This window comes from Anthonomus grandis, chromosome 22 (genome assembly GCF_022605725.1).
Source record: "Anthonomus grandis grandis chromosome 22, icAntGran1.3, whole genome shotgun sequence".
Taxonomy (NCBI): domain Eukaryota; kingdom Metazoa; phylum Arthropoda; class Insecta; order Coleoptera; family Curculionidae; genus Anthonomus; species Anthonomus grandis.
The window spans coordinates 26,409,197-26,424,964 of record NC_065567.1 but is presented as its reverse complement, the minus strand read 5'-3'; the positions used below and the strand labels follow the sequence as shown (position 1 = coordinate 26,424,964).

The window sequence follows — 15,768 nt, the reverse complement described above, 5'->3', positions numbered from 1 at the left end:
CGGCTATCGTAAGACCTACGACCTTGCGGATGGTCTCGTTGGATTCAGAACGACGAAACTAAGACAAAACCGTTGGAATTTTCCCGATAGCTCCCATAGAAGCCGAGATATCGACCTTCAAAGTTTGGAATTTTTCATTTTTCGGGTATACCCCCCCGTATCGAATTTTTTCACCAAAAATTGATTTTTTTCGAAATCAAACTAAGTATACCAGCGTCTTATTCTGATCATCTAGATTACGAAAACACCGGGTTATAACAGGATCCGAGCAGAACTAAGGGAATGAGAGCACTTTGAAAATCCTGAAAAATTCGTTTTCGACGTCCGTTTTTGAGGCCAAAAATGGGCATCAAAAATGCCATATCTCAGCTATTAGAAGAGCTACGACCTTGCGGGTGGTCTCGTTGGATTTAGAATGACGAAACTAAGACAAAACCGTTGGAATTTTCCCGATAGCTCCCATAGAAGCCGAGATATCGACCTTCAAAGTTTAGAATTTTTCATTTTTCGGATATACCCCCCCGTATCGAATTTTTTCACCAAAAATTGGTTTTTTTCGAAATCAAACTAAGTATACCAGCGTCTTATTTGGGTCACCTAGATTACGAAAACACCGGGTTATAACAGGATCCGAGCAGAACTAAGGGAATGAGAGCACTTTGAAAATCCTGAAAAAGTCGTTTTCGACGTCCGTTTTTGAGGCCAAAAATGGGCATCAAAAATGCCATATCTCGGCTATCGTAAGACCTACGACCTTGCGGATGGTCTCGTTGGATTCAGAACGACGAAACTAAGACAAAACCGTTGGAATTTTCCCGATAGCTCCCATAGAAGCCGAGATATCGACCTTCAAAGTTTGGAATTTTTCATTTTTCGGGTATACCCCCCCGTATCGAATTTTTTCACCAAAAATTGATTTTTTTCGAAATCAAACTAAGTATACCAGCGTCTTATTCTGATCATCTAGATTACGAAAACACCGGGTTATAACAGGATCCGAGCAGAACTAAGGGAATGAGAGCACTTTGAAAATCCTGAAAAATTCGTTTTCGACGTCCGTTTTTGAGGCCAAAAATGGGCATCAAAAATGCCATATCTCAGCTATTAGAAGAGCTACGACCTTGCGGGTGGTCTCGTTGGATTTAGAATGACGAAACTAAGACAAAACCGTTGGAATTTTCCCGATAGCTCCCATAGAAGCCGAGATATCGACCTTCAAAGTTTAGAATTTTTCATTTTTCGGATATACCCCCCCGTATCGAATTTTTTCACCAAAAATTGGTTTTTTTCGAAATCAAACTAAGTATACCAGCGTCTTATTTGGGTCACCTAGATTACGAAAACACCGGGTTATAACAGGATCCGAGCAGAACTAAGGGAATGAGAGCACTTTGAAAATCCTGAAAAAGTCGTTTTCGACATCCGTTTTTGAGGCCAAAAATGGGCATCAAAAATGCCATATCTCAGCTATTAGAAGAGCTACGACCTTGCGGGTGGTCTCGTTGGATTTAGAACGACGAAACTAAGACAAAACTTAGTTTGATTTCGAAAAAAATCAATTTTTGGTGAAAAAATTCGATACGGGGGGGTATACCCGAAAAATATACCAACGTCTTATTCTGATCATCTAGATTACGAAAACACCGGGTTATAACAGGATCCGAGCAGAACTAACGAAATGAGAGCACTTTGACAATCCTGAAAAATTCGTTTTCGACGTCCGTTTTTGAGGCCAAAAATGGGCTTCAAAAATGCCATATCTCAGCTACTGTCAGAGCTACGATCTTGCAAATGGTCTCGTTGGATTTAGAAAGACAAAACTAAGACAAAACCGTTGGAATTTTTCCGATAGCTCCCATAGAAGCCGAGATATCGACCTTCAAAGTTTGGAATTTTTCATTTTTCGGATATACCCCCCCGTATCGAATTTTTTCATCAAAAATTGATTTTTTTCGAAATCAAACTAAGTATACCAGCGTCTTATTCTGATCATCTAGATTACAAAAACACCGAGTTATAACAGGATCCGAGCAGAACTAACGAAATGAGAGCACTTTGAAAATCCTGAAAAATTCGTTTTCGACGTCCGTTTTTTAGGCCAAAAATGGGCATCAAAAATGCCATATCTCGGCTATTAGAAGAGCTACGACCTTACGGGTGGTCTCGTTGGATTAAGAACGACGAAACTAAGACAAAACCGTTGGAATTTTCCCGATAGCTCCCATAGAAGCCGAGATATCGACCTTCAAAGTTTGGAATTTTTCATTTTTCGGGTATACCCCCCCGTATCGAATTTTTTCACCAAAAATTGATTTTTTTCGAAATCAAACTAAGTATACCAGCGTCTTATTCTGATCATCTAGATTACAAAAACACCGAGTTATAACAGGATCCGAGCAGAACTAAGGGAATGAGAGCACTTTGAAAATCCTGAAAAATTCGTTTTCGACGTTCGTTTTTGAGGCCAAAAATGGGCTTCAAAAATGCCATATCTCAGCTATTAGAAGAGCTACGACCTTGCGGGTGGTCTCGTTGGATTTAGAACGACGAAACTAAGACAAAACCGTTGGAATTTTCCCGATAGCTCCCATAGAAGCCGAGATATCGACCTTCAAAGTTTGGAATTTTTCATTTTTCGGGTATACCCCCCCGTATCGAATTTTTTCACCAAAAATTGATTTTTTTCGAAATCAAACTAAGTATACCAACGTCTATTTGGGTCACCTAGATTACGAAAACACCGGGTTATAACAGGATCCGAGCAGAACTAAGGGAATGAGAGCACTTTGAAAATCCTGAAAAATTCGTTTTCGACGTCCGTTTTTGAGGCCAAAAATGGGCTTCAAAAATGCCATATCTCAGCTATTGTCAGAGCTACGATCTTGCAAATGGTCTCGTTGGATTTAGAAAGACGAAACTAAGACAAAACCGTTGGAATTTTCCCGATAGCTCCCATAGAAGCCGAGATATCGACCTTCAAAGTTTGGAATTTTTCATTTTTCGGGTATACCCCCCCCGTATCGAATTTTTTCACCAAAAATTGATTTTTTTCGAAATCAAACTAAGTATACCAGCGTCTTATTCTGATCATCTAGATTACAAAAACACCGGGTTATAACAGGATCCGAGCAGAACTAAGGGAATGAGAGCACTTTGAAAATCCTGAAAAATTCGTTTTCGACGTCCGTTTTTGAGGCCAAAAATGGGCATCAAAAATGCCATATCTCAGCTATTAGAAGAGCTACGACCTTGCGGGTGGTCTCGTTGGATTTAGAACGACGAAACTAAGACAAAACCGTTGGAATTTTCCCGATAGCTCCCATAGAAGCCGAGATATCGACCTTCAAAGTTTGGAATTTTTCATTTTTCGGGTATACCCCCCCGTATCGAATTTTTTCACCAAAAATTGATTTTTGTCGAAATCAAACTAAGTATACCAGCGTCTTATTTGGGTCACCTAGATTACGAAAACACCGGGTTATAACAGGATCCGAGAAGAACTAAGAGAATGAGAGCACTTTGAAAATCCTGAAAAAGTCGTTTTCGACGTCCGTTTTTGAGGCCAAAAATGGGCTACGTATTGTATGTATGATGTATTGTAAGTTTTAGGCTTAACAAGCGAGTTGGGAAGATGTCATATAATATTTAGGATACACTTTTGGTTTTATTAAATACATTTATAGTATACAACGCATTTTTGTATGCAAATATGATCCTTTCAAAAGGGAGAGTCCCCTTACTGAGTCCAAGAATTTGTATGTAAGTTCGTTTGGTTTGTTCATTCCGTCTATTCTAGAAATTTCAAACGTCATACACTTATTTCAGAAGTTATATATTACATATACAGGATGTGCCAACAAGGTGTACGGCTAAGATAGCGCCTTAGCTATACGAGGTAGAGCAAAAAGTTCTACAGCAAAGTTGTAGGGTTGACAAAAACCTACGGACTAAAAATAGTTTTAAGTATACTAGGTGTGTCACAAAAAAGTTACTATAAAATATGATTTTTTTTAATGGCATTATACAGGGCTAATATGGTACTAAATCATTAAACAAAAAGAGTACTTTACTTTGGTGTAAGGTTTTTTAAATTTCCGTGCGGCGTTGCAACGTAATTAATTTTTTTATGTAATTTTTTGCTTTTTAGAGGGTTCGTTTAAAAAATCATAATTAACTTAAAATTTATTCTGCGCCTATAAAACTTGTACCACAGTTAGTCTAGGGTACGTCCTCTAGGCTGACTATGATAATTTGTAATTTTTTAATACAGGGTGTTTTTAAAGAACTCTCAAACTTATTCCGATGACCGGTGGATAGGGAGAGGTGGGCCGGTCCCTTGGCCCGCAAGGTCCCCAGATTTGACCAAACTGGATATTTTCTTGTGGGGATATGTGAAGGAAAAAGTCTATCAAATAACTCCTACCACAAGTGAAAATATGAAAAATAAAATTCGGGTGATTTTTCAAACAGTCACGCCAATTAAGTTGGAAAAGGTTAATGACTCATTCTCAAAAAGGGTAAACGCTTGCGTAAGAAATTTAGGAGGTCATATTGAACACAATTTATAATAATTGTAATTGATCTTGACGATGTACATTTATGCAAAAATACGTAAGTAAATATAATAATAAGTAAGTAATTATAATAAAAAAATCAAATATAAATAAATTGATATATTTGGAACATTTTACCATATAACCATAAAACATAAATAACCATATCACAGATAATACAAATAACCATATAACAAAAAACGATTCTTAATATAATATCGTGGGGCCACTGGAGAAGTTTCCATAAAGACTTTCCCAGAACTGCATGTTTTTCGCTTTAAAGTTTTTCCTTGTCTCTATGCCTTTACCGATCCAGAAATAATTTACGTCTGGGGGAGAGACTTTTGGCCAAACTGAGTTTTTGAATAACGAGTCCTTGGTGGGGGTGGGATTACTACAAGCCATGAAATTGTTTAATGAATTACTAACTCAATAAACCTGTAAAGCTTTACCTTTGAGTAGCAAAGTTGGTCCAAAGCTTAACCAACCTACGAGAAACCAGCTGCTCCTCTTGACCATTTAACCTCTGATTAGTCCAAAGTGGTTTCCACATATACCATAACTCAACAGCATGCGCAGTACCTTTCACTAATAATGACTTAAGTTTTTAAGGAGCATTCACTCAGATTTCTATACTTACTTTCCTTATTGTCCTCAGATATGAAATTCATCCACGTTTTAGCCATGGGCCCTTCATAGTCAAAGACGTAAAAGTATACTGGAACGTAGTTGGACAACAGCTGAGCTGTCTTGCTGATCGGTTTGACAAATAAGTCATCACTGAAAAACTAAATATAGCATGTTGATTAAAATAACTTAAACTAGTGTCGAAGACACGAACTTAATAATGAATTGAATGCATATGGCCACGATACCCAAAAATGACCACTGCATGATGGCCGCCATTTTTATAGTGGTGATGTTGGTCACTCTGAACATTTTCAACGTTGCCAACAAAAAAATATATATTAAATAACGATAATGAAGTTGACGTGTGAGTATAGCGGATTGCCTATCTTAAATTCTTAATTAAATGTAACTTTCTATTTTGTATTTGTAAACATAACCTCTCAAAAAATGTTGTTTCCCTACAATTGGCACAACTGAAATTTGTCAAAGTGACCCACATCAAAAGGACACAATCACGCAAAATGGCGGCTACCTAGTAGTGGTCATTTACTTTTCCTTGAATTGGCAGTCCAAGTGTATTTATTAAGTTCGTGGTCGAGGAGCGTAATTAATATACTTAGTCTTAAGCTTTGTTATTTATTTTAATATATTTTTTTATTTTCAGATGAACCAACAATATTAGGAATGGATATTTTAAAGTTTTACTATTTAGAGTTTAGTACAGGATGGAAGAAGATTAAAGAAATGTTCTATTTTATGTCAAACCATGAATCATAAATCTGGAAACAAGAGGGAGAATTATCTGAGTATGGAGTATCTTTTGTTTCATTATTAGTTTTTCTATCTGGTGGACAGTTTGTGAATTAAATTTATTCCTCACGATTACGTTTTCACCCTCAAACTCATCCTCAGGGATCCTCCAATGAAATAAAAATGCAAATATTTTAAGTGGTTACTCAGTAATTATCAATTATGTTTGTTGATAAATGCAAACCTTAATATTGTGTTTAGAAAACTTCAAATTTGACCTTGGTAGACAAAATTGACTCTAACTGGGAAAATTTTTGAGGTACAGGCAACGTTCTTATATGAATTTATTTCATAAGAAATAGAGTTTCTTTTAATAAAAATATTTTAATAATATACCAATTATTTCATGAAGGTTTTTGATAAGAAAAGTGACAACACCCCCAACCAAAACTATCCTCACTAATAAAAAAAATCTGAACTCACCTCGACCAACTCAGCTTTTGACGCTTGCGCAAAACTGTTTGACTTAAAATAACGCTGCTTTATCCTTTGTCCTATTTCCCGTCTATCCCTATAATTCCTAACATTCATATACCCTCTAGCCAGGGAACTGGGACTAAGGTCATTGTAAATGAACACAGGCAAACTAATCTTTAGCACTAAAAACACGTTCATTAAACACTCAGAAATAATAACTAATACAACTCTTACTTGGAGTGAAAAATTTACTCTCCTGACTATTCACCCCCATCATGACAGGCACCCTATTAAAGCTCCCCGATTGAAATGCTTTAAAACTCTGGACCGTTAGAAACGCATCTTTAGTTGGAGGTTCGATAACTGGCCCAAAAGGTCCGCCATTTTCAAAAGACGTGACAAAATTCTAAAACGTCACTTAGGTCATCATTAAAAGCAAATGTCTATAAGACTTACCACTAAATTGACGTTTATTATCGCTTGTCCAGCTCTGGGCAAGTCTACAGACCTTAAATAATTAACCAGCGTTGCTGAGTTGTTTGTGGTAAGTCCTAGGGCAGCACCCAAATCAAAAGCAACCTAGAAACACGTCATAAAACCTCGGTAAGATTAGAATATTGAGACGTACCTTCCTGGCATTTCTGTGTAAAGCCCAACTGCAAAGGGGCGAACCACTTTGCATTACAGCCCCATAAAACAACCCTTTACTTTGATTGGATAACATCAAATAGCCTACAGCCGCTGCCCCGGCGCTTTCACCAAATATTGTCACCCTGTTTTTGTCACCTCCGAATTTATGAATGTTACGTTGCACCCATTTTAGGGCCAGGACCATGTCTTTCATTCCATAGTTGCCTGGGGCATAGTCGTCTTCTGTGCTTAGGAAACCTTAAAGGAAATTCGGTTTTCTGGAATACCAGGACTAATTCATGAACTTAGGAAAAGAAGGGCAGTTTGCTTGTAATTGGATGTATTAGTGAAATCCTGAGGTAAAAGTTGAAAAAGAATGCCTCGAATTAAATGGAAAATTTTCATGCACGATGGGGTTAATGGATTACAGCGAGTATCCTACAGCGACTGTCCCGGCGCTTTCGCCAAATATTTAAATATGTTTTACAGAGAGTGCTGAATAATGGCTTTGATCGGTAGAAAAGCTTTTGGGCAGAGGAAACTATAGCCCCAGTCCAACGACTATTTGTTTTTACGATTTTTGGGGTATCATGCTTCATGGAATAGAAGTCCGCTCTAATCCAAGCTTCAGTGTATAATAGGACTTATGCACAATATTTCAAAACTTTGGAAAATTCAATTACTTTATCCTAAAAAAAACCAAAAACCTAATTTTAATCAAATCGGACCCATAAGAAAAAGTTTTGATGGTCACGTGACTCGAAAACTTAATATTTAGAATATTTGCAAAAAATTTATAATTATACCTTAAGTCCACCCCAAAAAGTGGACCCCATGTATTGAAATTTTTGTCTAGCAAAATGCCTTGTATAGACCACTGTGCGCATGATTATTATAATAATAACACACGGTAAATTCTAAAACGTCAAAACTTTACCGAATTATCACGGCTAAAAGAACACGATTTGGTAAAAGATATTTATATATTCGGATTATTTAGAGTCTGTTGAATATTTCAATACCAATTCCTGAAAGTTTTGAGCTATTTTACGCATTTTATCAATGAAATTCGAAAGCAAGTCCGAGCCGATTCATCCACTTTGACGCCATGTTGTCAAAACCGCCAGTAGACGTCAAAATCGACCATTTTCAGACGATATTTTAGGGTATAAAAAAAGATTTGTACCTTATGATTTGTACATGGAAAAATAGTATAAAGCCTTAGGAATAGATTAGCATCAATTCTAACCTGATTCCAATCGGTTTTAGTAGTTAAATTTCGATTATAAAAAGGGTCTTTTTTCGGCGAAAATCCTCGTTTGCGTTGCCATGGAGACGCGGCCATAGGTTGCCTTGAGAATTATCAGTGTGCTTGGTACTTTTTTAGAAAAAAATTACTTTTAGGGTACTTGTAAATGAAATTTTAGTATGTTATAGTAAAATGAATGGCGCATTTGCTCAATTGATTTTGGTTCCTCTATAACACACAGGATGTGCACAATTACTTTCCAAAGTGAAAATATGTTCAAAAATTCATAACTCAAAAACAGCTTTATTTAGAAGTACGGTTGATATGAGAAAAAATTCTCCTTTTTACAGGCTACAAACCGTACATAAGCCTTTTGGCTCTAAGTGACGTCGCTTAAAAGTAGAAAAAAAATTGTGAAAAAAAGGGTATTTGCAAATGAACAGCATTCACTCTGTATAAATGACGCACATATCTATTATATCAATCATTATTTCCACAAAGATACCGTTTAAACGTCAGAGGGGCTAGAATATCACACAGGTCTAAAATTTTGGACGTTAAAAAAAAACTTCCCATATGCTTAGAATAACCAAAAACTATACAGATAAGGTCCTCGTGAATTCTAATCGATCCGTAAAGTTTCATAACATTCAAAGAACCGTTGCAACCTGTATCGAATTTCCATTAAAAAAATAGGACAAAAAAAAATTCGCTTTGAAGGCGTCCCTGTACTAAACAAAAAAAAACAATTGTAAATAATCAAGCCTTATATTTCTAAATTATAAAAAAGTAAACAGCATTTCTCTACATCGAATAGAATCAAAGTTATAAGCACTTTTGTCCAACGAGTCCAAATGTCTTGCGAAAACTCCCCAAAAGAAGAGCCCCTTTATAAGAGATAATGCAAACGAAATAGGCGATGATGTGAAGTCAAAATCAAATAAAAACTCGTATATTATGGATACGTGAAGAGCGTTTGCACTGGTTGTATAAATGTAACCCAGAAACGAAGTTTCTAATAAATATTCAAATGCCTGGACTAGATCAATTATGTTCATTATTTCTTATATACTTACCAAAAAATCCGAGCCTATAGTTGAAAGTAACAATTACGACGTTGTTTTCTTGCATAAAATAATCGGGACTATAAATATCCGCACTTCCCTCACGAAAGGAGCCTCCGTAAAACCAAACCATTACCGCTAATGGCTTTTCTATCGTGTGAGGATTCTGAAATCGAAAACAACCTGGTATTATCGAAATTATTATAGTGGGGTTCGTTTTATTACTTGCGGAGTAAACACGTTCAAATATAAACAATCTTCTTGTCCTGCCACTGAAAACTTGGTTTGTTTCATTAATAGTTGCACACAGTTTGGACCTGGAGAGGTAGCATTTAATATTCCGTTCCATTTCTTGAATGGTATTGGATCCTGTAAGGACAAGTTTTTTTTACAAATCGTTTTAATATTAGTTCTAATTTGTATGACATAATAGGACAATCCACCATTGACATTTGCTATAATGGAATGCTTTTGCATCTTTTTTTGGATCATACGAGGGCGGGTCAATAAGTCCGTGACTTTTTGAATTTTCCGCCCTTTAATGGAAATGGCAACTCTGCTCCTGTCAAAATTTGAACAAGCTGCGTCATTTAGTTTGTGTTTGACAGCTGTTGACAGCAGACTACCACTCGTTTTGAGAAGAAAATGGAAAAAAGTGAATTCCGTGTGCTCATTTTTACGGAAAAAAACCATCACTCAAACCAAGGCTAAGCTTGATAAATATTATGGGGACTGCATCATCCATTTCCATGTTAAAGAAGTGGTTTACTGAATTTCGATGTGGCCGTACAAGCACGGAAGATGCCGAACGTTCTGGACGCCCAGTCGAGGTCTCTACATCCAAAACAATAAAAAAAATTCACCATATGAAAGTGAGAGAGATTGTGGAAGCCATAGGCATCTCACATGGTTCAGTAGTTGCAATTTTAAATGATCATTTGGGTATGAGAAAGCTTTCCGCAAGATGGGTGCTCACAATCGACCACAAACGCAACCGTGTGACAATTTCCCAGGAGTGTTTGGCGTTATTCAACCGCAATATGGACGAATTTTTGATGTGGATCCACCACAACACGCCGGAGACCAAGCAGCAGTCAAAACAGTGGATTTCTCGGGGTGAATCGGTGCCCAAGAAGGTAAAGGTGGGTTTGTCAGCCAATAAAGTCATGGCGACTATCTTCAAAAGGGGAAAACAATCAATAGAGAATATTATACCAACTTATTGGATAGATTCAATGAGGAACTGAAAGAAAAAAGACCACATTTGGCCAAAAAAAAAAGTTCTTTTCCACCAGGACAATGCAAGGGTTCACACATGTGCAGTTTCCATGGCAAAAATCCATGAATTAGGTTACGAATTACTTCCTCATCCACCCTATTCTCCAGATTTAGCCCCCATTGACTATTTCCTATTCCCAAACTTAAAGAAATGGCTCGGCGGAAAGAGATTTAACTCCAACGACGAAATCATCTCTCAAACAAATGCCTATTTTGATGACCTCCCTTTGAAGGGAAAAAAAAATTGGAGAAACGTTGGACTAAGTGTATAGAACTCAAAGGAGACTATGTTGAAAAATAAAATAACTTTTTATATAAAAACCTGTCTTTTATCCAAAAAGTCACGGACTTATTGACCCGCCCTCGTATTACACTGAAACTGTGTGTGGTATATTTTAAGAGACATTAATTGATATCAAATTTGTTGGGCGCCAAAGATTTGCATTGATTTTCTCAATCAATGGAACTTAAAAAGAATATAAATAATTTTTTATATAATATAATAATTTACTAGTGGCCCATTTTGGAAAATGACCCTTTCAGAGCTGCTAGCCCTCAAGATCTTTCGCCCCTAAAATTTTCAGGAAAATCGGTAGGACCAATTTTCCGGAACCCTTTCCCACAAGAAATTGGTTGAGTGCTACTTACACTGAATCTTAGTTTTCCTACTGGTGGTAAAGCATAAGGGATTCCTTGGAAGTTGTAGTAAGTTTGTCCGTTGTCCAGTGGTTTGATATTCCCTTGTAAAATCCCGCTTTTTAACTTAATTTGGACGTTTTCCTAAAAGGAAAATGTGGGTAAATTATGCGTCATTAAATGTTTTTAATTTTATCAGTAGTAAGGCATTTTTATAAATGTATTAACTTAGTAGGCATTTTTTAAATCTTATTCCCTGTATTTATACATAATTTAAAAGACGATTAATTACAATGCATACAAACCACGGACACGTGCGTTTTTAATTGATAATAATTAATTAGAGCTTAATTAAAGAATAGGGAAATATTCCTAAGTTCCTTATTAAAGGAACTTAGGAAATAAGGAGATTTTATTAAGAAATTAAATCTTCAGTTTAATTAAGTTTTTAATTAATAAGTCCAGTGCCACCAACGCGGCTCCTGCGTTTAATACCTCAGGTAGTCAAATAGGGTTTTATTTGTATTGGCCTGTTGGAACAACAGATTTTTGTGTGGTGGCATAGTGTAAACATTGTTGTCTATCTATATATATAAAAGAGTTTGTCCTGACCGACTGACTCATCATCGCCAAACTACAATAGCTAGAAACGTGAAATTTTGCCAACGGGTTCCTTTTATAATGTAGGCCCCGAATACGAACGAACTTTTTGAAATTCCACCGATAAGGGGTGTTAGCGATATGATTGGTAGATGTTTGGTAGACATAACAACAAGGCGAGTCTATGCGAGACTGATACCCGAGAGGTGACTCGACTCAGTCTTACCGCTCGCTCTGCATCTAACGAATCATTTTTAAGATTATTTGTGTCTTGGTTTTATAATAATTATATTATATTAATCGCGCCCCTTGACCTCAAGAAAAACGGCGTGGCAATTGTGGGTTGCATGTACTACCAATGAGGCGAGGCTTCGGATTTTATTTTTGTGTATTGTGGGTTGCATGTACAATCATTGAGCCGTGGCTTCGGATTTTATTTTTGTGTATTGTGGGTTGTATTTACTATTATTGGAGGCCTTCTTCTCATGCGAGTAACACCGCGGGCATTCAGCTAGTTATATATAAAAGTTGGTTTGTGAATTTCGTAATTTGGATTTGGTTGAGATAACATATCGATTTATTAAAGTAAAAAATAACTGTTTTTTTTTCTTTGGGATTGTTATTTTTGTGAAGCATTATATAATGGTTATTTATGCAAAAAAGTGTAAAAAGTAAATAATAGTGTAAATATTTTTTTTATATTTCATTAAATTTTTGTATTTTGTATATTTCTATAAATGTTTTGAATATTTATATATTTTTATAATTATTTCAATAAATAATTTCATTATTAGTTATAAATAAACTGGAAATTACCAATTGAAAGAAGTCGTCCATTTTCTCAAAGAGACCTACATTCAATAATCTAAAGGGAACTACCTAGACTAAGTCTCGGTCTCAAAAGTATTTATTAATTCCAACAGTAAGTTACACGTGTTTCGCTCATATTAAGAACATCATCACACCTAAAAATTTAAAACAAAGAAACTAAATACAATAACAACCTTAAAGTTAGATTAAATTGGTACCTTAAAAATCGACTACAAACACTACATGTACGATACTGATAAAATTAGGTTACAACAGAAGAAAATAGCTGCAGTTTGACTTTGATTAGACACGAACAACACTGCAATCATAATACAGGATACAGGGACATATTTTATTACTTATTAGAGAAGTCTTAAATTACGGTTGTAGTCGATTCTTAAGGTACCAATTTTATCTAACTTTAAGGTTGTTATTGTATTTAGTTTCTTTGTTTTTAATTTTTAGGTCTGATGATGCTCTTAATATGAGCGAAAAACGTGTAATTTATTGTTAGAATTAATAAATACTTTTGAGACCGAGGCTTTGTGTAGCTCCCTTTAGATTATGGAAGTTACAAACGCAAGCCCTGCGTTGTTGGCACCATTCAAGTTTTCGTGTGCGCGTTGACTTTTTACAATTTTTTTTTATGTTCCTATTTGTCGTTATATTAAAATAAAATAGGAAAACTATAGATAATCTCATTTTATTTAATCTGACATGAAAAAACTTGTTGCCACCTAGAGTATGCTAGGCTCATCTACCGGCAGCGAAAGTGTTAAGTATAGGTTTGATACATAGAGTGACGATTTTTTGGACCTAAAATAGGACCTTCCGGATTTAATTTAACTCGAATAAAAAATTTCTATCCTTAAAAAAAATTCTAAACTTTACCTCCTGTGAACAAACAACCTTATAGCAACACAACCATAAAACACCCAAACCCGCGATGTTTACGATCCCGCTCATTGCTGCTTATTCGACTACAAGTCCGGTAAAAAAATGTCGCAATCGCCAAACTGTTCTTCACTCGCCGCGGTAATCAACAACAAGCGAATCGAGTCGCTTTTCCGATTAATATATAAACATTCCGCCATGGTAGTAAACTGGTTTTTGATTAGGTACTTCTTAATGGGACTTTTGGCAATGACCATGGTCAATCTACTAGTTTCATTGCCAGTAATTATTATGTACAGGATGGACTTTTATTTAACAGTTTATGTAAGGACTTATTAGGTCATGGTGCAGAACTCTTAGAGTTAGGCCGAAGTTCTTTTAACGGGAAAATGCACTTATTGATATAAAATTGAAATAGAATCGTAGTTTACTTTCAGATTTTTGTACTTTGGTATGGAAACATTTTAAGAAATTGATGAATACATACGACCAGATATTACAGATCCTTTCCCTATTTAAGTATTCATGAATTAATTTGATGAAGAATGCCGCAGGAGCAAGCCAACGGAAAATCTCCGAATAAATAATTAATCAGGAAACTATCGAGATTCGTTAAACAAATAAACAACTTACTCACCGAATTCCTTTTAGCATAACAACCGAAAAAAATAAAAAACAACCAGAACTGCGGCATTTTCGAGAATTTTTCAACTTGATTTACTTATAGAAACATTTAGACGGAGGTTAAGTTAATATAGTTTCACAAACAGGCTATTTGCAAAGTAACGACCGACAATTTTATTCTTCCTTATTACCGGACCTGCGCGAAAAGTTATACTGACATTCTAGAGAAAACACACAACAACTGCAAGAAGTGCAAGTTGGTAAACTGGTTCTTCTTCTTCTTCTTTGCAGTTGTATTTGAAAGTATCTCATATTTTAAATGTTACTGTTTGTCCATTTCTTTATAAGCTTCTGGTCCATAATTGTTGCGTATGTTTGCCAGAAAATCTATAGCTTCATGTTCCAGTCCAGTGGGGTTGTTTTTCGCGACCCAGAATTAATTAATTAAGGAAGAAAATTATTGGATTGATATCCAATAAAACCAAAGCCTTTTTAATTTATATGTCGACGTTTAGAGGTGAATAAAGTCATCCTTAGGACGCTTGTTTGTTGTGCGTTGCCTTGCCAATCAACACATTCAACAAACCCTTGGTACTGATATAATGTAAATTTCGCCCAGGCAGTTGAGGATTAAAAAAAACTCAATATTCCAGGATTAATCCAAAGGTAGTATTAGAGGAATTCATATTTCTCTTTAAATAAGTGGAATATTTTTTTTGGATTTTCTGGAAATACGAAAAAGGAAGAGATGTCTGAAATCCTTAAGTAGGCACTTGAAAATTCAACTAAAACCTAAGAAATATAATTGACTCAAATTTTCTCTTTAGCGTTCAAATCAAAATAGAACGTTGAATTTTACAAGAGAATAACAAGTCCCTGGACAAACTTACTACAATTCCCAAAGACTCAATTAGGTTAGAAATAAGTAAAAATGGTTTTACTTATTTTTCTGAAATTTTCAGTAGCGAAAGGTCTTGAGCACTAGCAGTCTGAAAGGGTCAGTTTTCAAATCGAAAGGTGGAAAATGCAAAAAAAACAATTTTTAAATTGATAATTTATTTTTATATATTAAGCTAGTCTTACAATCAAAATCAACTTGTAGACAATGATTGCTGATGTTAAAGTTAGGACCGCATTTAGGCAGTTTGTAAATTCTTTAAACAGTCCAATAGCGTTAGATCAAGTAATCATAAGTAATCAAAAGTTTTTTTTTTAGTACAGAAATTAAAATCTACTTACAGGCATTTGAGGTGAGGCATTTATGGTCTAAGACGTTGGATTTTCTAAGCAGTTGAAGTCATTATCAATTTTTTTCCACGTAGTTTAGGTCATTTTTAATTTTAACAGATAGTTAAAAATTAACTTCAACTGCCTAGAATAAATACAAAATTATTAGCAATTATTATTTGAATTTTTAACAGGCGTTAGATCAGGTGCTCTGGTCGGCCTATGCATTTCACTTATGGCTTTAACGGCCGCAATCGGTTTTTGGATTTTTTTTTAACAGTCCAGTAATAGCGTTAGATCAGGCAATCTTAATTAATCTAAAGTTTTTTACTTACATGCATTTGAA

General features: G+C 35.5%; 2 protein-coding genes across 3 annotated transcripts in view; both read right to left on the bottom strand.

Moving 5' to 3' along the window:
- Positions 1–4,658: 4,658 nt before the first annotated feature.
- LOC126749078 (esterase FE4-like) lies at positions 4,659–14,332 on the bottom strand. 2 transcript variants are annotated; one of them, XM_050458699.1, is made up of 11 exons: positions 14,209–14,332; positions 11,280–11,411; positions 9,579–9,722; positions 9,366–9,519; positions 7,039–7,298; positions 6,867–6,989; positions 6,645–6,816; positions 6,417–6,592; positions 5,194–5,341; positions 5,006–5,141; positions 4,659–4,947 (listed from the first exon to the last, which is right to left on the bottom strand). In XM_050458699.1, the coding sequence occupies exons 1-11, from the start codon at positions 14,263–14,265 to the stop codon at positions 4,761–4,763; spliced, it is 1,689 nt and encodes a 562-aa protein (XP_050314656.1). In that variant the 5' UTR covers positions 14,266–14,332; the 3' UTR covers positions 4,659–4,760. The 2 variants fall into 2 exon arrangements, with proteins under 2 accessions (XP_050314656.1, XP_050314655.1); XM_050458698.1 differs by lacking the exon at positions 14,209–14,332 and adding an exon at positions 13,569–13,733.
- The window catches only part of LOC126749087 (twinfilin), a 92,647-nt gene continuing 90,228 nt past the window's right edge, over positions 13,350–15,768 (bottom strand). Inside the window, exon 8 of the mRNA XM_050458714.1 lies at positions 13,350–13,363. The gene's annotated coding sequence lies outside the window, so the exon portion shown is untranslated. The remainder of the gene's footprint in view (positions 13,364–15,768) is intronic.